Below are 15,558 nucleotides of genomic sequence, written 5' to 3' on the forward strand. Positions count from 1 at the left end.
CATTAAGAATGGCTCAGTCTTCTTTAATGAGTACAGGGGTCATTTCACTGGCTCAAAGGGTTGGGGATATGGCTCAAATTTGATTTAGTTCAACTGGATTTGACCTCTCCAATCCAAAGAATAAGGAGAAATCTAAAGCCATATGGACTGCAGGCAGACTTCTAGATTAAAGACAAAAAGAATACAAAATATTCGAGTTCTAGTCTAGTTAATCTAAACTCTTGGCTACAGTTTTTGTTTGCACAAGTGCGTGCTTTCTTACTCCCCCATAATCTCCCAATCTCCATTTGGCAAGTATGCCCCCTAAAAAGGCATTAAAAAAGGCATACTTGCCATCAAATGGAGAGAGAAATTCAGGTTCCTATAAGTACATAACGCACATTTGACAGGAAAACCTAGTAAAAATTAACAGGTTACTTTGTCTACTAAAAAAAAGAGAGAGAGAAAGCCATACTTGAATTTTTTGGCATTTGCTGCCTGCTTGCTAGGTTTGGGAAGTTCTAGGTTAATATTAAGAAGATTTTTCATGATTTCCAGATTTTTCTTTTTTTCTAAAGCAAGCTCCTCCTCTTCATCCATTTCCATTTTCTTCGGTTCATCTGAGAGGAGAAAACAGTTAAAAATGAATTTGCACACCTTTAGTTACTAGCACTAACAGAATGAGATCAGCTCTCCATGCAGACAGTATGGGAAAGGCAAGACTATTGCCCCCCACATAGTCTTGGCCAGCTGATTTTGGATATCAGTACTGGCACAGCTGAAACGGAAAATTTTATTTCAGTACATGGCCGGAAAAAAGAAAGAACACACACAAGTACACATATTAATGTAACTTAAAATTAACACAAAAAATAAAAATATCAAACTATAGTATCCACGTAAATCAGTAGTACCCAACTTAAACATATCTTATCTAACTTTACAGACTGCAGCACCAAGTTTTGCAAAAAGGCCCTCTCCAAGGTCTCCACTAGATAAGTCTCTGAAAAAGGCAAGACCCAGAGATAATCTCAAATTTCAAGTAGATTCATACAGAAGACAGTCCTTAAGGTACTTGGGTCTCAAAATGTTTAGGGCTTTAGAAGGTAACCACCCAGCATTTTGAACTGAATTGCTCAGAAGCAATGAAATTGGTAAACAAAGACGTCACCCAACAACAAAATAGCTGCTGTATTTTGGACTAGCTGAAGTTTCTGAACACTTTTCAAGAACAGGACCATGTAGAGCATTACAATAGTCTAGTCTAGAGGTAATCAAGGCATGTGTGAGCGTAGTCAGATCTGCTGCTTATAGGAAAAGCATGGAATTAGCATACCAGCTGCACTCCTGGCCATAGCTGTCACCTGGGCATCGAGAAATAAAGGCAGATCCAGGAACATGTCCAAACAGTGGACCTGACGTTTAAGAATCAGTGTGCTAACCTGTCCAGAACTAGATAATCCATATTCCAACTATATATTAAGAAGCATTTGTAGGAAAGTGTTATCCAGTATTATGATTTTTATTTCCAGCTCAAAAGAGAAAACTATTCTTATTCCATTGTGCAATATCTTTCCCCTTTCCTGCTACATCACTGTGGTCATGGGCACTGTGTTAACTATTTATGGGCCAACTAAAGTAGTGAGAAACAAGTAAAATTAGATACATAAACAAAACTACACCATAAGGTTCTGTTTTAATGAAGTTCTACAATATGTTCTTCAGAACAATAAGAAAGCATCTAACCTTCTTGTTCACTGTCACTTTCAAGGAAGCGGGTATCCATACGAAATCTTTCATCTGTGCCAAATCGTGACTGTAAATACATGAGCTACAAGAAGAAGCAGAAGATTTGCATTAGTTCCTCAACATATATTCATTTGACCTTTGATCATTGTATATGATAGCAGTGACATTAATAAGGTTATTTGGTTTGTTAAAATATATATCAAGAGATCTTAATAATTCTAAGCATTTATTCAGTACCCGAATAAGTATTGCCATGACTTAGGGTAAGCATTGCTGAAGGAAAAGGATTTACATGTTGACCTTAAACATATCTGGTTACATAGGAAGCTGCCATATACTGAGTCAGACCACAGGTCCATCTCACTCAGGATTGTCTACACAGACTGGCAGTGGCTTCTCCAAGGTTGCAGTGCAGGCAGGAATCTCTCTCAGCTCTATCTTGGAAATACCAGGGATGGGAACTTGGAACCTAGATGCTCTTCCCAGAGCGGCTCCATCCCCTACGGGGAATATCTTACAGTGCTCACACATCAAATCTCCCATTCATTTGCATCCAGGGCAGACCCTGCTTAGCTAAGGGGACAAGTCAGTCACTCATGCCTTGGTAATGTGCATTATTCAACAGCCACAGAAATGTTAGAGATGTAGAGTAAATCTAATCTTGGTTAGATTACTGCAATGCATTCTATATAGGGCTGCCCGTGAACAACATTCAAAAGTTACTATTTATGCATAATGCTGCAGCCAGACTACTGTTGGGGACCTCCAGATATGTTACAAACAGAAACATATTACTCTGCTTCTGTTTAAGTTACATTAGCTTCCCATTTATTTTCAGGTTTAATTCAAAGGGCCGGTTGTTACCTTTAAAGACCTATATGGTTTGGGCTCTAGATAACTGAAGGACTGCCTATAGCCAAGTGATGATGCTGCCTGTCCATTGGGATCTTCTGAATGAGCTCTATTCTTCATGCCATCATTGATGGAGACTCAGTTGGCAGCAAACTGGGCAAGGTCTTTTTGGTTGCAGTCTCCAGGCTTTGGAACTCACTACCATGGCGGGGGTGGGGGGGGGAGAGATTCATTATGCCTCTTCCCTGATGGCCTTCAAGGTGGTTTTAAAAGTCTACCCATTCTGCTAGGCTTTTAATAGTTGATTATAGAAAGCCTGTGTAGGTGATGTTTTACAAGCTACATTTGATGTTTTATTGCTCTGGTTTTGATGCTGATGTGCATTTAAGAAACTTTAATTGTAATTTTAAGGTTTTATTAGCAGCAACTATAATGCAAGGTGGGGTACCAAATGAACATATATTTGGAACAGTTTCTGAACACAGTTTAAAATAAAAGTTACATAAAGATACTTTAAGAGTAAGCCAAAAGAAAACATTAAGTAGATTTACTAACCTTTTCACCAGCTTTACCCTCAAACTGAGGTTTGATTTTGAATCTGTCAGCTTCTTCATCTGTAGCATCCAATTCATCCTCACTGCTCTCAAACAACTTTCCAGAGGTTTTTGTAGTGAACTCCTTTGGCACAGGAATACAGAAAAGTTTTAACTAGAAATTCTAAACGTTATTCCAAATACTCTAAAAACTCTGTTGTCTATATAGGTCACCAAACACAAAACAAAAAACATTGAATTTTAAACCAGTGTTCTTTTTAGAAGAAAAAATAAACTCTTATAGCAAATTGCTAGATTCTTTTTTGAACTCAGGCAAGTTTAAAGAGTAGTTTGAGGGCAGCTTCTGAGAATGAAATAGACACAACCATACAGAGTATGGAATTTTTCTAACCACAGTTGGTTACATAAAAAATACACTGGCGATTATTGGGCAATGTCTTAGAGTATAGTAGAGACCCTTATAGTCCACTCACTTTTCCAAGTAGCTTTCCGAAAGATTCTTTAGTGTTTTCTTGTAGTTCAGCTTCACTTTCACTATCTGATTCAAATACAATGTGTTTATGTTTATTCACTGACTGGGTTTCCTAAAAGAGGGAAAAAAATTATGAAGAGACTATCTAACATTAGAGGTATACATGGCATATTATCAGTTGCCGGGTGGTGGTGGGAAAACCATAGATTTTGCAAACGTGTGTGTGTGTGTGTGTGTGTGTGTGTGTGTGTGTGTGTGTGTGTACTGTGGCAATATACAATTAGGGATATTTTATGAGAACATGACTTTAGCAAGCTTCCAGTAAAAGAGGAGCTCAAATGTAGGTGTCTTGCTGTTATATTTTCCCCAAGGCACATCATCATCATCTCTGAAATTCATGAATTCATAACCCACCACATAAATTACAGTAAGGCAAACATATCGGCAATATTTTACACAAATATACCTTTCCCCCGGCACAATCAAGTTTAAAAAAATAGGTACCAGATTGGTAAGAGCTCCCTGGATAAGTTTCTTCTGTAGTTCTCTCTCTTTTTGCCTCTCCTGTAGAGCTGCCAACCTTTTAACATTATCCTGCAGGTGCTTTTGATTCGATTTGCTTGTAGCTTTGTCAGAATTCAGAATGACCTCATTGATTTTCAGAGGACTGCTCTTCAAGTTCTGATTTTGTACAAAGTCTGAGCCTTTAGCACTTATCTCCATTTTTGTTCTCTTGCAAAGAGATTTCACCTTTGAGAGATTTGTTTCAGATATAGCACTCATTTCACTGCTTTCCACCTCACTCTCTTCTGTCTTATGTGTGCTGCAGCCAGAATTTTCACCAGGGTTTACTATGCAATTTCCTTCTTGAGTGTTAGAATTCATTTCTCTTAATGAATGTGATTTGCAATTATGATTATTAATTGCAGAGCCTGAACACTGGGAACCAGATACATTTTTGGGAGTCTCCAGCTGAACAAAATCAGATATATCCTGCTTATCTTCAATGTCATGTGTGTCCAACTTGCCCTTAACCAACTCCTTTATCATTCCATTTACACTTAGTGACCCTATTCCTCGGAAAGGCGGAACTTTTGAAGTTGTGTTTTCGTCATCTGAACTTTCATCTTCTAAAATGGCAGAAACTATTTCTTCAGGACAAGTAATTTTTTTAGGAGCAAGATGTATTTTAGGAGCAGATTTCTTTGAAATATAGTTGGTGTTATGAGCTGGTGATTCATTGGCCTTGCTTTGAGAGTCACTTTGATTACTTTCTGTCTCTTCATCTGCAGTCTCCATATTTTTACTAGCTAACTTTTTTAAATCTTCTAATGTTAAGTCTAGTCGGTAACAGCTTTGCATCATGTTTTCGTAATCTTCATCCCTTTCAGACTCACTTGTGTCAAGATATAAATCAGAACCTGGATCCTGCTCAGAGTTACACTTATTAGCGATGCTGTTGTGTTCAGGAGCAGTATTTGAATAGGAGACTTTTTCAGGTATTGATTTCCCCCCACTTTTTGATTTGTCTGTGGCTAACCCATTAGAGTCATGAGATTCAAAAGTTGTAGTTTTGCCTCTCTCAGAGCTATCATCCTTTCCTCCCCTAACCATCTTAGATCGCTCTAGAACTTCATTTTTCTCCTTTTTCTGTGGTGTTTTTGCTATAATTTCATTTGTGCCATCTGAATCATAATCAGATTCATTTTCACTGGTCTCAGGTTCTCTATTACACTCTTTGTGCCTGTTCTTGGCACCACATGCTTTCTGTAAAGACCAATGAGTAGTATATTTTAGTTCAAAATCATCTCTGACAATTTCCATACCATCATCTCCAGGTTCAATATCAGATTGAACTGGCGGCACTACTTTCTCTCTTGCAATTATTGCTCGCATTTCTTCTTCAGAATCGTAATCACTTTCATACTGCCTATTTATATTCCTGCAAGATGTTAAAGCAGTTCTGAGTTGCCGATCCACAGAACGGTCTTTCTGTTGCTTTTCTTTATGTGGAATGCAGTTTTGAACGACACCTATTTTGGGTAAGTTTGCTGTTTTTGAGGAAGATAGATAATATGAACTCAACTCTGTCCTGTTCAAACTGTCATTCTCCTGTACTCTCATTTTCTTTTTAGGTAGCTTTTTCGTTACAGGGAACTGTCCTTGGCGTTTTTTGCTCAGGCTATCACTTTCTTCTTCCAAATACCAAGTGAGCTGGGAAATGGGAACTGTCTCAGAAGAGCCTTGATCCAGTTTTTTAAGACTGTGGCAATATTTGGACGGGTCATATTTTATAATGTTATTGCCTGAATTAAGGAATAATAAATGACATTTCTGCCTGTAAAAGTTTAGAAATTCTAGAGAAGGAATTTTTACAAAGTACTATCTTTTAAGAGCATCTGACACACCACCTATCTTGCTACATTCCAAAAGGAAGCTAATGCAGTAGCAGTGGTAGTAGTAGGAGCTAGAGTCTGAATGAATTCAGTAATGATTTAAATGGCTCCATAATCATGGTGTTCTGTTGGACAGAGAAATACAGTTTACCAAAATTTACTTTTAGCACTTCTTTTCTTTAGCATTCAAGATGGCTTCCAGAGTGTCAAAGAACTAAGAAGGACAACGTGGTTAAATCCAACCCACTGTTGCAAGAACTGATCTCTTCTAGCTAACCAAAGATCAATCTATATCATGGTGTACCAGAAACAGATAGCAGTGTGGCACATAATGGTGTTAGCAAGCAAAGCTACGTTGCAGGAAAAGGATTACTGTAATATAGCCCCTCAACACTAGATGGCAAAAACGAATTCCTCATTAACATTCTGTTTTCTGAAAGCATGTGAACCAAATATATAAAAGGAGTGCATACATACTACTTACTGTCCCAAATAATACATACAGAAAGCTTTTAAACACTGTTGGAGGGAAACATTTTTAAACACCATCACATTTGTCATGTTCTTAAAACTTTCATTACTGATTAGGTATTTTAATCAATTGTTCCTGCTTCTCTAAAATGAAAAAGGTCAGACAGCAATACGGTTAGGTTACAGTATCACATTGTACAACAATGGGGAGTGATAGGTTGCCTCTGTTTACATGCACACAGGCTGTAGAAAAAGGATATCTTGTTTTTTTGTTGACCTTTCAGGTGAAGGATGGGTAAAACTCTGCCAAATTTGCCAACAACCCAGTTCTGCTCGAGAGAGAAAAAAATATATAAAACATGGCATTTCAAGTTAACATCTACTCATTTGAGTGGTGAATTAAGTAACATGTCTATGCAATTAAAGGACATATAGAAGTTAGCTGACCAATCTTGGCCCTTGGCTCATGGCTCGAGGCCTATGGCTGGCTTAGAAGAATGAAGAGGTGACATGAGAAGAGAGCAAGGCTTGACTATTAACATCCGCCCCGAGAAGGAATGAGACACCTTGCCACCCCAGCAGAAATAAAAACAAACTCTGCTAAAAGCAGGACAGTGAGGACAAAATAAGCAGAACAAAATAATCTGCCTAGGGAGGGTTGTCTCTGCAGGAAGGAGTTCAGCAGTGAAGCAGACTGTTGGCTTTGAGGGCCAGAGCCTTCCCTCTTTTCTTGTTTCTGGTGAGAGGAGGGACTCAGGAAAGGACTGGGTGATATGTGCTTTTCTTTGTTTCCCTAGAGAAGAGAATTGGGATCTTCTCCCCCAATTAACCTTGGCAGCAGGCTTGGTGCTAGGGATGTGCACAAGCCTGTTCGAACACTGGGGCTGGTTCGAAGTTAGATGCTGGTGGAGGTGCCACTTTAAGGGCGGGAGGCGGTGCACTCAACCCTCCCACCGGTTTCCCCCCACCGGTGCTCCTTCCCGGTAAAAACATTTGGGGTGGGGGGTGTACCTCCCTGCCGCCCTTTCACCTTCCCCATCCAGAAGTGGACAGAAATACTGGATGCGCATGCATGCACCTGTCTGACACACACGCAACGGGCGCACATGCACCTGGTACTTCTGGCCACTTCCGGATGGGGAAGGGTTGGCAGGGAGGTACACTTCCGCTCTGAAGGTTTTTACCGGGAAGGAGCACTGGCAGGGGGGAAATGGTGCGAGAGGTGAGTGCACCCTCCCCTGCCCTTAAAGTGGCACTCCCGCCGGCATTGAACCGCACATCCGCGGTTCCGTGCAGACCCCTAGTTAAGAACATAAGAACAGCCCTGCTGGATCAGGCCCAAGGCCCATCTAGTCCAGCATCCCGTTTCGCACAGTGGCCCACCAGATGCCGCTGGAAGCCACAGGCAGGAGTTGAGGGCATGCCCTCTCTCCTGCTGTTACTCCCTCGCAACTGGTACCCAGAGGCACCCCGCCCCCAAGGCTGGAGGTGGCCTAGAGCCCTCCGATTAGTAGCCGTCAATAGACCTCTCTTCCATGAAGTTATCCAAACCCCTCTTAAAGCCATCCAGGTTGTTGGCTGTTACCACATCTCGTGGCAGAGAATTCCACAAGTTGATTATGCGTTGTGTGAAAAAGTACTTCCGTTTGCTGGTCCTAGATTTCCTGGCAATCAGTTTCATGGGATGACCCCAGGCTCTAGTATTATGAGAGAGGGAGAAGAATTTCTCTCTATCCAGAGTAGGGCTGCACAAATGGAGTGGGGAGTCTCCCTTTTTGGGAGACTTGACAGGCATTCCTAGTTGTGGAAAGGAAAGGAACTAGGGAGAGCCACTCTGGCCCAATTGGTGGGGTGAGGGAGTTAGAGCGTTGGACTAGTACTGGGAAGACCCAGGTTCAAATCCCCATTCAGCCATGAAACTCACTGGGTAACTCTGAGCCAGTTATTTATCTCTCAGCCCAACTTATCTCACAGGGTTGTTGTGTAGAGAAACAAAACCATGTACACCACTGTGGGCTACTTGAAAGAACAGCAAAAAATAAAACGCAGACACTTCCCCACCAAGTGTGTGTGTGTGTGTGTGTGTGTGTGTGTGTGTGAATAAAATGTGAGCCACATTTGGAGAGCCACATTCTTCTCCAGGCCTTTGGACCATGAGTGGATTTAGCTGCTGCAATGGAGACAGTTTTATTTGATCTTGTGTCTAATGTGACTGTAGTTTAGGCTGTGGGTGTGTGCTTTAGTTCCTGTTTACTTTAGTTCCTGTTTACTTTGGGGGATCAAAACACAAAATACAGTAAATAAATACAATGATCAATTGTTTGCTTTCTAGCCATTAAATGCACCATACCTTATGGTCTGGTACTTCTGTTCCTGGTACTGCTTTCAAATGAAAGTTTACAACTCCAGAGTTCTTCATGGATTCTAAGATATTTTTCATGCCATTACTGTGAGGGCGTTCCTTCTTTACACTAGCTTCTTGACGCTCCCGTGCTAATCTGTACGTAAGCACACAACTGGTTTGTTAGATTTAAAAACAAACACTACAACAACCAATACTGGTTGCTGACTCCTACCTACAGACACGAAGATTCCTCATCTCCACACAAATGAAAAATTAAAATCTAACAGACTGTGTGCATTGGTAAAATTTGGAATTCCCAGCCCCTACCACAAGGAGATAGCCCTTCACGGGGCCCAAGTGCCCCAGGGTGGCGCTGCTGCTGCCATTTAAAAGCCACTCAGCGTTCGTGCAGAGAAAGCTGGGCAGCTGGAGGAAACCTTTGTGGCAGCTTGCGAATAACTACATCTCCCCGCATCCCCAGTTGCCCCAAGCGAGTGCTCAGCTTTCCCTTCGTTTCTCCCCGCCCGCCCCCAAGGCTTGCTGCAGCTGTCCAGCTTTCCCCATGCCAGTGCTGGGTGGCTTTAAAAGCCCCCTCCCCACACACCCTCCTACCTGCGGCAGTTGCCCTGTGAGGGGCTGCCTCCTTGTAGTGGGGGCTGGGAACTGCGAAGCAGAATTCTGCATTTTACCAAGATGTAGTTTAAAACACAGCATACCTCCTATGCGACTAGATCAGCATCAACACAATAAGACTTAACAGGCAAACATTTTACGCAGACACATAAATATTACATTATGTCTACGAAGATCTTAAGGACTAGGTCTTTAATACAAAGGAACATCAAAAATACTCTGATGCAGCCTTCTGTTGTTCTCACGAAAAGCTAGTATTGTAAAATATTTTTACCTGTGCAGAAAGCTCTCTTTGGCCAATTCTATTTGTAGCGTCCCACCTTTCCATTTTGTCTTATTTAAAGCAGACATACCTTTTTAAAAAGTGGATATGGAAACAGAGTTATTTCTATATACACACTACTAAACCATTATTCTCAACATCTCCTAAAGATACATAAACATATCTCAGTATATTTCAATGTTGGACACGGAGAAGACTTACTCCAGGACACAGTGGGCTCTAGTAGTGAAGCTGGATCTGGGAAATATAGGTTGATCCACCAGCTGAGCTATAAGAACTCTTATGGGCATTTAAGTCAGTGTAAAAAGAGAGTGCAACTTGATACCCAGAGAAGGAAGAGTTAAGGGAGGGTTTTTAGAAGACAATCAGAATGCTTAACGGTTAACGCTGATGGAAGCAAATAAGAGTGGAATAAAAAAATATGATTATAGGGGCATTTGTAGATTAAAAATTAGCTTTACCACCAGTGGGTGGTGGATAAGTCCATGAGTGAGGTGGTAAAGAGAAGCAGGGGATGTTGAAAGGTCATTTTTATACAAACTTTGATCCATGGCTCCCTGGTATCAGTTGGTCATAATAGGACACTATTCTACTGTAATTAGAAAGACACACACATACACATTTTTAGAAATTCTACTACTGGTTGACTTAAAATTAAGTTAAGCAACATAAAAGTTAAGAAATATAGTCAAACTCAAGTTAAAAGCATTGTGTACTTTAAACCAGGGGTTTTCTTATTTCATCATTAACCAGGTTTGGTACTGACTCTCAATTTACAAGGAGTTACACTGCCAACAAAGATACCAGTAGTTCGTATACTTACACTTTTGAAGTTCTTTTTCTGAAAGGGTGATGTTGATATATGCAAATGTTTTTGTAGGTTGCCCTGATCAAGAATGAGAATATCACGATTTAATTTTTAAAAAAAACAAAAAACAGAACAAAATGCTAACTACATATAAAGTTTTTGAATAGAAAATTAAGGCACTATTGGAAATGAAATATTATTGAAGTATGTATTACCTTGTTCATCTTTCCGGGTCACAATTTCTGTCTCTGTAACTTTTCCAAATTTGCCAAACCTTTCCTGCAGTTCAGCTTTAGAAACAGTATGGCCAAGTCCTCCAATATATAGTCGCTTTACAACTGGGTTTTGCTCCATGCTCAAAATTCAACAAGTGTCTTGATCTATCATGGTCCCTCTTAATTTTAACATTTCTGGAAAGTGACACATTTATTACTGGTGATTACATAGGATTTAAAAGACATTTTAAAGAAAAGAAAATAACCAGGCCTGGACTAGGAAACAGACACCTTTCAAGGTATCTTTGTTCAGTTTGAGAATTTGTTTAAGAATCTCAACTTTATTTTTTAATCCTTATAGCTGCAGAGATAAATTTGAATGTAATGATAATTTTTTTAAAGATTACAGTATATGAAAAAAGAAAGCAAATGAGAAGACAACATTCTTCTTTGTTGGGGAGACAGGGAACCTAAAATTCCATTTGCTTAGTCTTTCAACTTCTACTTCAACAGTTGCCCAGAGAGGAATTCTGTCCAGGCAATTGGGGGATAGTTACTAGAATTATAGAGCTGAAGAAAGATCAGAAGCCACTCAATTCAACCCCATCCTGCAAAACGATCCAAACCACTTTGTCACAAGCAGTTACTGCAGGGATAAGAAAGTTAGGTATACAACAATAAAAAAAGGAAAGGAGAGCTGGTCTTGTGGTAGCAAACGTGAATTATCCCTTTTGCTAAGCAGGGTCCACCCTGGTTTGCATGTGAAATGGGAGATTACATGTGAGCACTGTATGATATTCCCTTTAGAAGATGGGGCTGCTCTGGGAAGAGCACTTACCTGCAGAAGGTTCCAAATTCCCTCACTGGCATCTCCAAGAGAGGGCTGAGAGAGACCTCTGCCTGCAACCTTGGAGAAGCCACTGCCAGTCTGTGTAGACAACACTGAGCTAGACAAACCAATGGTCCGACTCAATATAAGGCAGCTTCCTATGTTCCTATTGAACAGAAAACACTACAGGACTTAAGCAAGGGACTCCAACCAAAAATGGGAGCTAAACCAAGGCTACAATCTTTGCATACTTTCTGAATGAGCCCCAATGAAGTTGGTGAGGTTTACTTCAGAGTAAATATGTTCAAAATCAGACTGCAAACTTGAAATCAAGTTTAATTGATTAATCAGGTTTAATTGAATCCCTGCTAACATGGCAAAGAAGCACATTTTTACGTGGCGATTCTCATTATATTTAGCAGAGGGAGAGTAACTGGCCCTATCCACCCCCAGTGACGGTTGCTGATGTCTACCTTATATTTCTTTTAGATTGTGAGCCCTTAGGGGACAGAGATCCATCTTATTTATTATGTCTCTGTGTAAACCACCCTGAGCCATTATTGGAAAGACGGTATAGAAATCAAATAAATAGATAGATAGATAGATAGATAGATAGATAGAAACCAGTACGGTTTACGGTACAGCAAATGGTTGGGACGAAAAAAGAAATCCATCCCTACCTGCACGATTTCTCACTTTCAAACGAATAGAAGGCACTAAGCGAGAATCAAGGCGAAAAAGAAAGACACAAACCAGCTCAGAAGTCCGTGTCACCAGTTCTACCCACAGAACTACTGACGCTACCCCGTCCCCGTCCCCCTCCCTCTAAGGCTCCTTTCTCTCTCCCAGCCCGAGAGGATACTTCTCCACCAGTCTACAGCATGGTCTCAGCAGGGTGCTCTTCACTTCCTTTCCCACTCACTCCACTTCCGCTCGTTACTTCAAAACAAAGTTCCGCATAACTTAAATACAAGCAAATGAGCCACCTTTGCGGGACAAAAGGAGATTAAGTTCATACATCACTGTAGTTGTTACTTCACTTCTGGTCTGAAATTGAACTGGTGATAAGGAGCATTAGACTGACAGTTCAGCGGCCTGGAAACGGTGTTTCCTGGTTGCCTCTGACGCCACTCCATCCCATCGCACCCCCACTCACCCCCCGCTTGCGGGATAAAAGTGAAAGATGCTCATAGAAAGCAATGGAGAAATCCAGGAAGTTAGTGCAAAGTCTACGTTTTAAGAATGTTAGTATAGGCTGCGTGTGTGTGTCTGAGTCTGCGGCAATAATAAAGTTACTTCAATTGTCACTTCCATCATTTCCACCTCAAACCCACTCTTAACTAAATGCAGACCCGGTTGTACTTCATGAATGCACTTGCAGGCGCCCTATGAGTCCCCCTGCTACCGCCGCCGGGTATAACGAGAAACTACATACACACGAGAAACGGGTGTGACTGTGACGCTAATGCTGCTGCAATCCTATAAATCCTTGTCTGGAGTAAGTGCTATTGAACCAAACAAGACTTTTGAACAGACATACACAGGATTACTTTTCTATCTGTGAAATATAATCATGTGCCACTCCAGCTGGTGCTACTCCAGCTTTACCCTAAGAATGTGCATCACTCTAGATTTTTTGCTATATCTAGAAACCAGGAAAGAGAAGAAGAGGACGGCCAGCAGCAAGGTGGATGGACTTGATTATGACAGCATTGAATGCACCGCTGAGAGACCTTAAAGGCCAAGCTGAAGACAGATAATTCTGGAGAGAATCCATCTAAGTGGTCACTAAGAGTCAACACCGACTTGACGGCACTTAATCAACCAATCACGGTTGTCTAGCCGATCGTTTATACTTGTACACTTCTGGACCGAACTATCTGAAGATTATGCAGGGGGGGAGAAAACCACGATGCACGATTATGCAGGGGGGGAGAAAACCTTCTCCGCGCTGCTGCGTGTCTCTGCCAGAATTATACGCTGCTTATATGCATTTGAAATCAAGAGGGAACGTTCTAAACAGTTCTTTCTTTTAAAACCGAAAAACTTTTAAAATAAAGATGTTTTCTATTCCCTCCCCCCCGTGTATTGTGCGCGATGGTAACGCCTGAAACGCGGCTGAATTTGGCGGGTTAGTTTGGAGGAGAACAAAAGTGCGCAACTAGTTTGGAGGGGCAGGCAAGGCAGAGGTGAGCTGAGCTCCTAGCAGAAGCCAGCAGAGGACAGGTCGGTAGTCTGCGCGCGTTTACTCGCAGCGGCGAATGTTAACTTATGACTTTGCAGAGCTCTCCTCATATAAGCCCTTCACACATATGAATGTGTGTGAGTATATACATACACACACATATACACACACTGTGTGTATATATATCAATGTGTGCTGATTTCACACATATAGAAAACCAGACCCGGTTGTACTTCTATGTAGTGGTTAGAGTGCTGGACTAGGACCAGGGAGACCTGAGTTCAAATCCCCATTCAGCCATGAAACTAGCTGGGTGACTCTGGGCTAGTCACTTCTCTCTCAGCCTAACCTACTTCACAGGGTTGTTGTGAAAGAGCAACTCAAGTATGTAGTACACTGCTCTGGGTTCTTTGGAGGAAGAGTGGGATGGATATAAATGTAAAATAATAACAATAACAACTATACTATACTGCTGTCCATTAACTGTTAAAGGGCATAGTCCCACTTAAATTAAACTTGGTTGTGCAATCCTAGTTAGCTCTAATTATAAAAATATTCTTCCAGTAGTAAGTCAGGTGATTTCATTGGTATTAAAGCAATGATGGTATTTCAATCCATTTGCCCATAGTTTGAACAGCTGAAATTGCCTTGCACTAGTGACCACTGGTTATTTAGCTAGCTAAGTACTGTCTGACTGGCAGCAACTCTCCAACCTCTCAGGCTGTCTTTCTTAGGCCTTCTGCCTTAGGCCTCTCCTTTTAACAGGAGGTGATAGGAATGGAACCTTTTTGCAAGCAGAACATGTCTGCTACCACAGAGTTAAGACCTAAAAATAAAAGGAGTAAAATTGGTATTAAAGGTTAAAAAAAAAGTGTGCTGTCAAGTTGGTGTTGACTCCTGGCGACCACAGAGCCCTGTGGTTTTCTTTGGTAGAATACAGGAGGGATTTACCTTTGCCTCCTCCTGCGCAGTATGAGATGATGGCCTTTCAGTATCTTCCTATATCACTGCTGCCCGATATAGGTGTTTCTGGGAAATGTACCAGTGGCAACCTCTGACTTAGTAGTCAAGCCATTTCCCTATTGTGCCATTGGTGTGGACATAATTTGATTGTCTTTCCTTTTGAGGGGTTGGCACCTGAAGGTATTGTGAATTATTAACTTATGTTGTGAAACTCCAAATAGTAAATGAATAGTGAGTCTTTAAAAAGCGCACATACTGGTGGGCCTGTATGTACATTTGCATCCCAGTCCTAAACTTGTTAAGATGGAGATAAGTTCTATTGAATTCAATGGGACTTGTGAAGAAGTATGTGACTGAAGTCATAGATATTTATATGGTATTTCAAAGGAGGCTAGTGGTCCACTTTGGTCCCAGCTTCTTTCTCCAGGATACTCTGTTGAGGAACAGGTGAGAGGATGTGGGTGGGGAGATGGAGTGGCAGTGGATAATACCATCTCCCTTACCAAGATCCCTATCAGTGTACCTGGCTATATTGAATGTGTGTATTTGAGGTTGGGGACCAGGGATAGACTGTGGGACTTTTGTTAGTGTACTGATCACCCGCTGCCCAACATACTCCTTAACTGAGCTGACTGACTTGGTCACAGGACTAGTGTTGGAGTCTCCTAGGCTTCTGGTGGCGGGGGAATTCACTATTCACTTTGGGACCAATTTGTTTGGGGTGACTCAGGAATTCATAGCAGCCATTACAACTATGGGCCTATCCCAAGTGGTCTTGGGACTGACACACATTGCTGGTCATAGACTTGGTTTAGTCTTTTACTC

At 41.2% G+C, this 15,558-nt stretch overlaps 2 protein-coding genes across 2 annotated transcripts in view; one reads left to right on the forward strand and one right to left on the reverse strand.

Moving 5' to 3' along the window:
* NOL8 (nucleolar protein 8) overlaps nucleotides 1-13,222 on the reverse strand; it is a 32,298-nt gene extending 19,076 nt beyond the window's left edge. Inside the window, exons 1-11 of the mRNA XM_053301073.1 lie at nucleotides 12,266-13,222; nucleotides 10,757-10,951; nucleotides 10,557-10,619; nucleotides 9,725-9,803; nucleotides 8,824-8,971; nucleotides 6,732-6,802; nucleotides 4,111-5,902; nucleotides 3,608-3,718; nucleotides 3,136-3,258; nucleotides 1,726-1,810; nucleotides 455-599 (exon numbers count right to left, since the gene is read on the reverse strand). Coding sequence (XP_053157048.1) covers nucleotides 455-599; nucleotides 1,726-1,810; nucleotides 3,136-3,258; nucleotides 3,608-3,718; nucleotides 4,111-5,902; nucleotides 6,732-6,802; nucleotides 8,824-8,971; nucleotides 9,725-9,803; nucleotides 10,557-10,619; nucleotides 10,757-10,895 — 2,756 coding nt within the window. The 5' untranslated portion in view covers nucleotides 10,896-10,951; nucleotides 12,266-13,222. The remainder of the gene's footprint in view (nucleotides 1-454; nucleotides 600-1,725; nucleotides 1,811-3,135; nucleotides 3,259-3,607; nucleotides 3,719-4,110; nucleotides 5,903-6,731; nucleotides 6,803-8,823; nucleotides 8,972-9,724; nucleotides 9,804-10,556; nucleotides 10,620-10,756; nucleotides 10,952-12,265) is intronic.
* Nucleotides 13,223-13,671: 449 nt separating this feature from the next.
* CENPP (centromere protein P) overlaps nucleotides 13,672-15,558 on the forward strand; it is a 281,077-nt gene continuing 279,190 nt past the window's right edge. The window contains exon 1 of the mRNA XM_053301081.1: nucleotides 13,672-13,811. The gene's annotated coding sequence lies outside the window, so the exon portion shown is untranslated. The remainder of the gene's footprint in view (nucleotides 13,812-15,558) is intronic.

This window comes from Hemicordylus capensis, chromosome 2, assembly GCF_027244095.1.
Source record: "Hemicordylus capensis ecotype Gifberg chromosome 2, rHemCap1.1.pri, whole genome shotgun sequence".
Classification (NCBI taxonomy): domain Eukaryota; kingdom Metazoa; phylum Chordata; class Lepidosauria; order Squamata; family Cordylidae; genus Hemicordylus; species Hemicordylus capensis.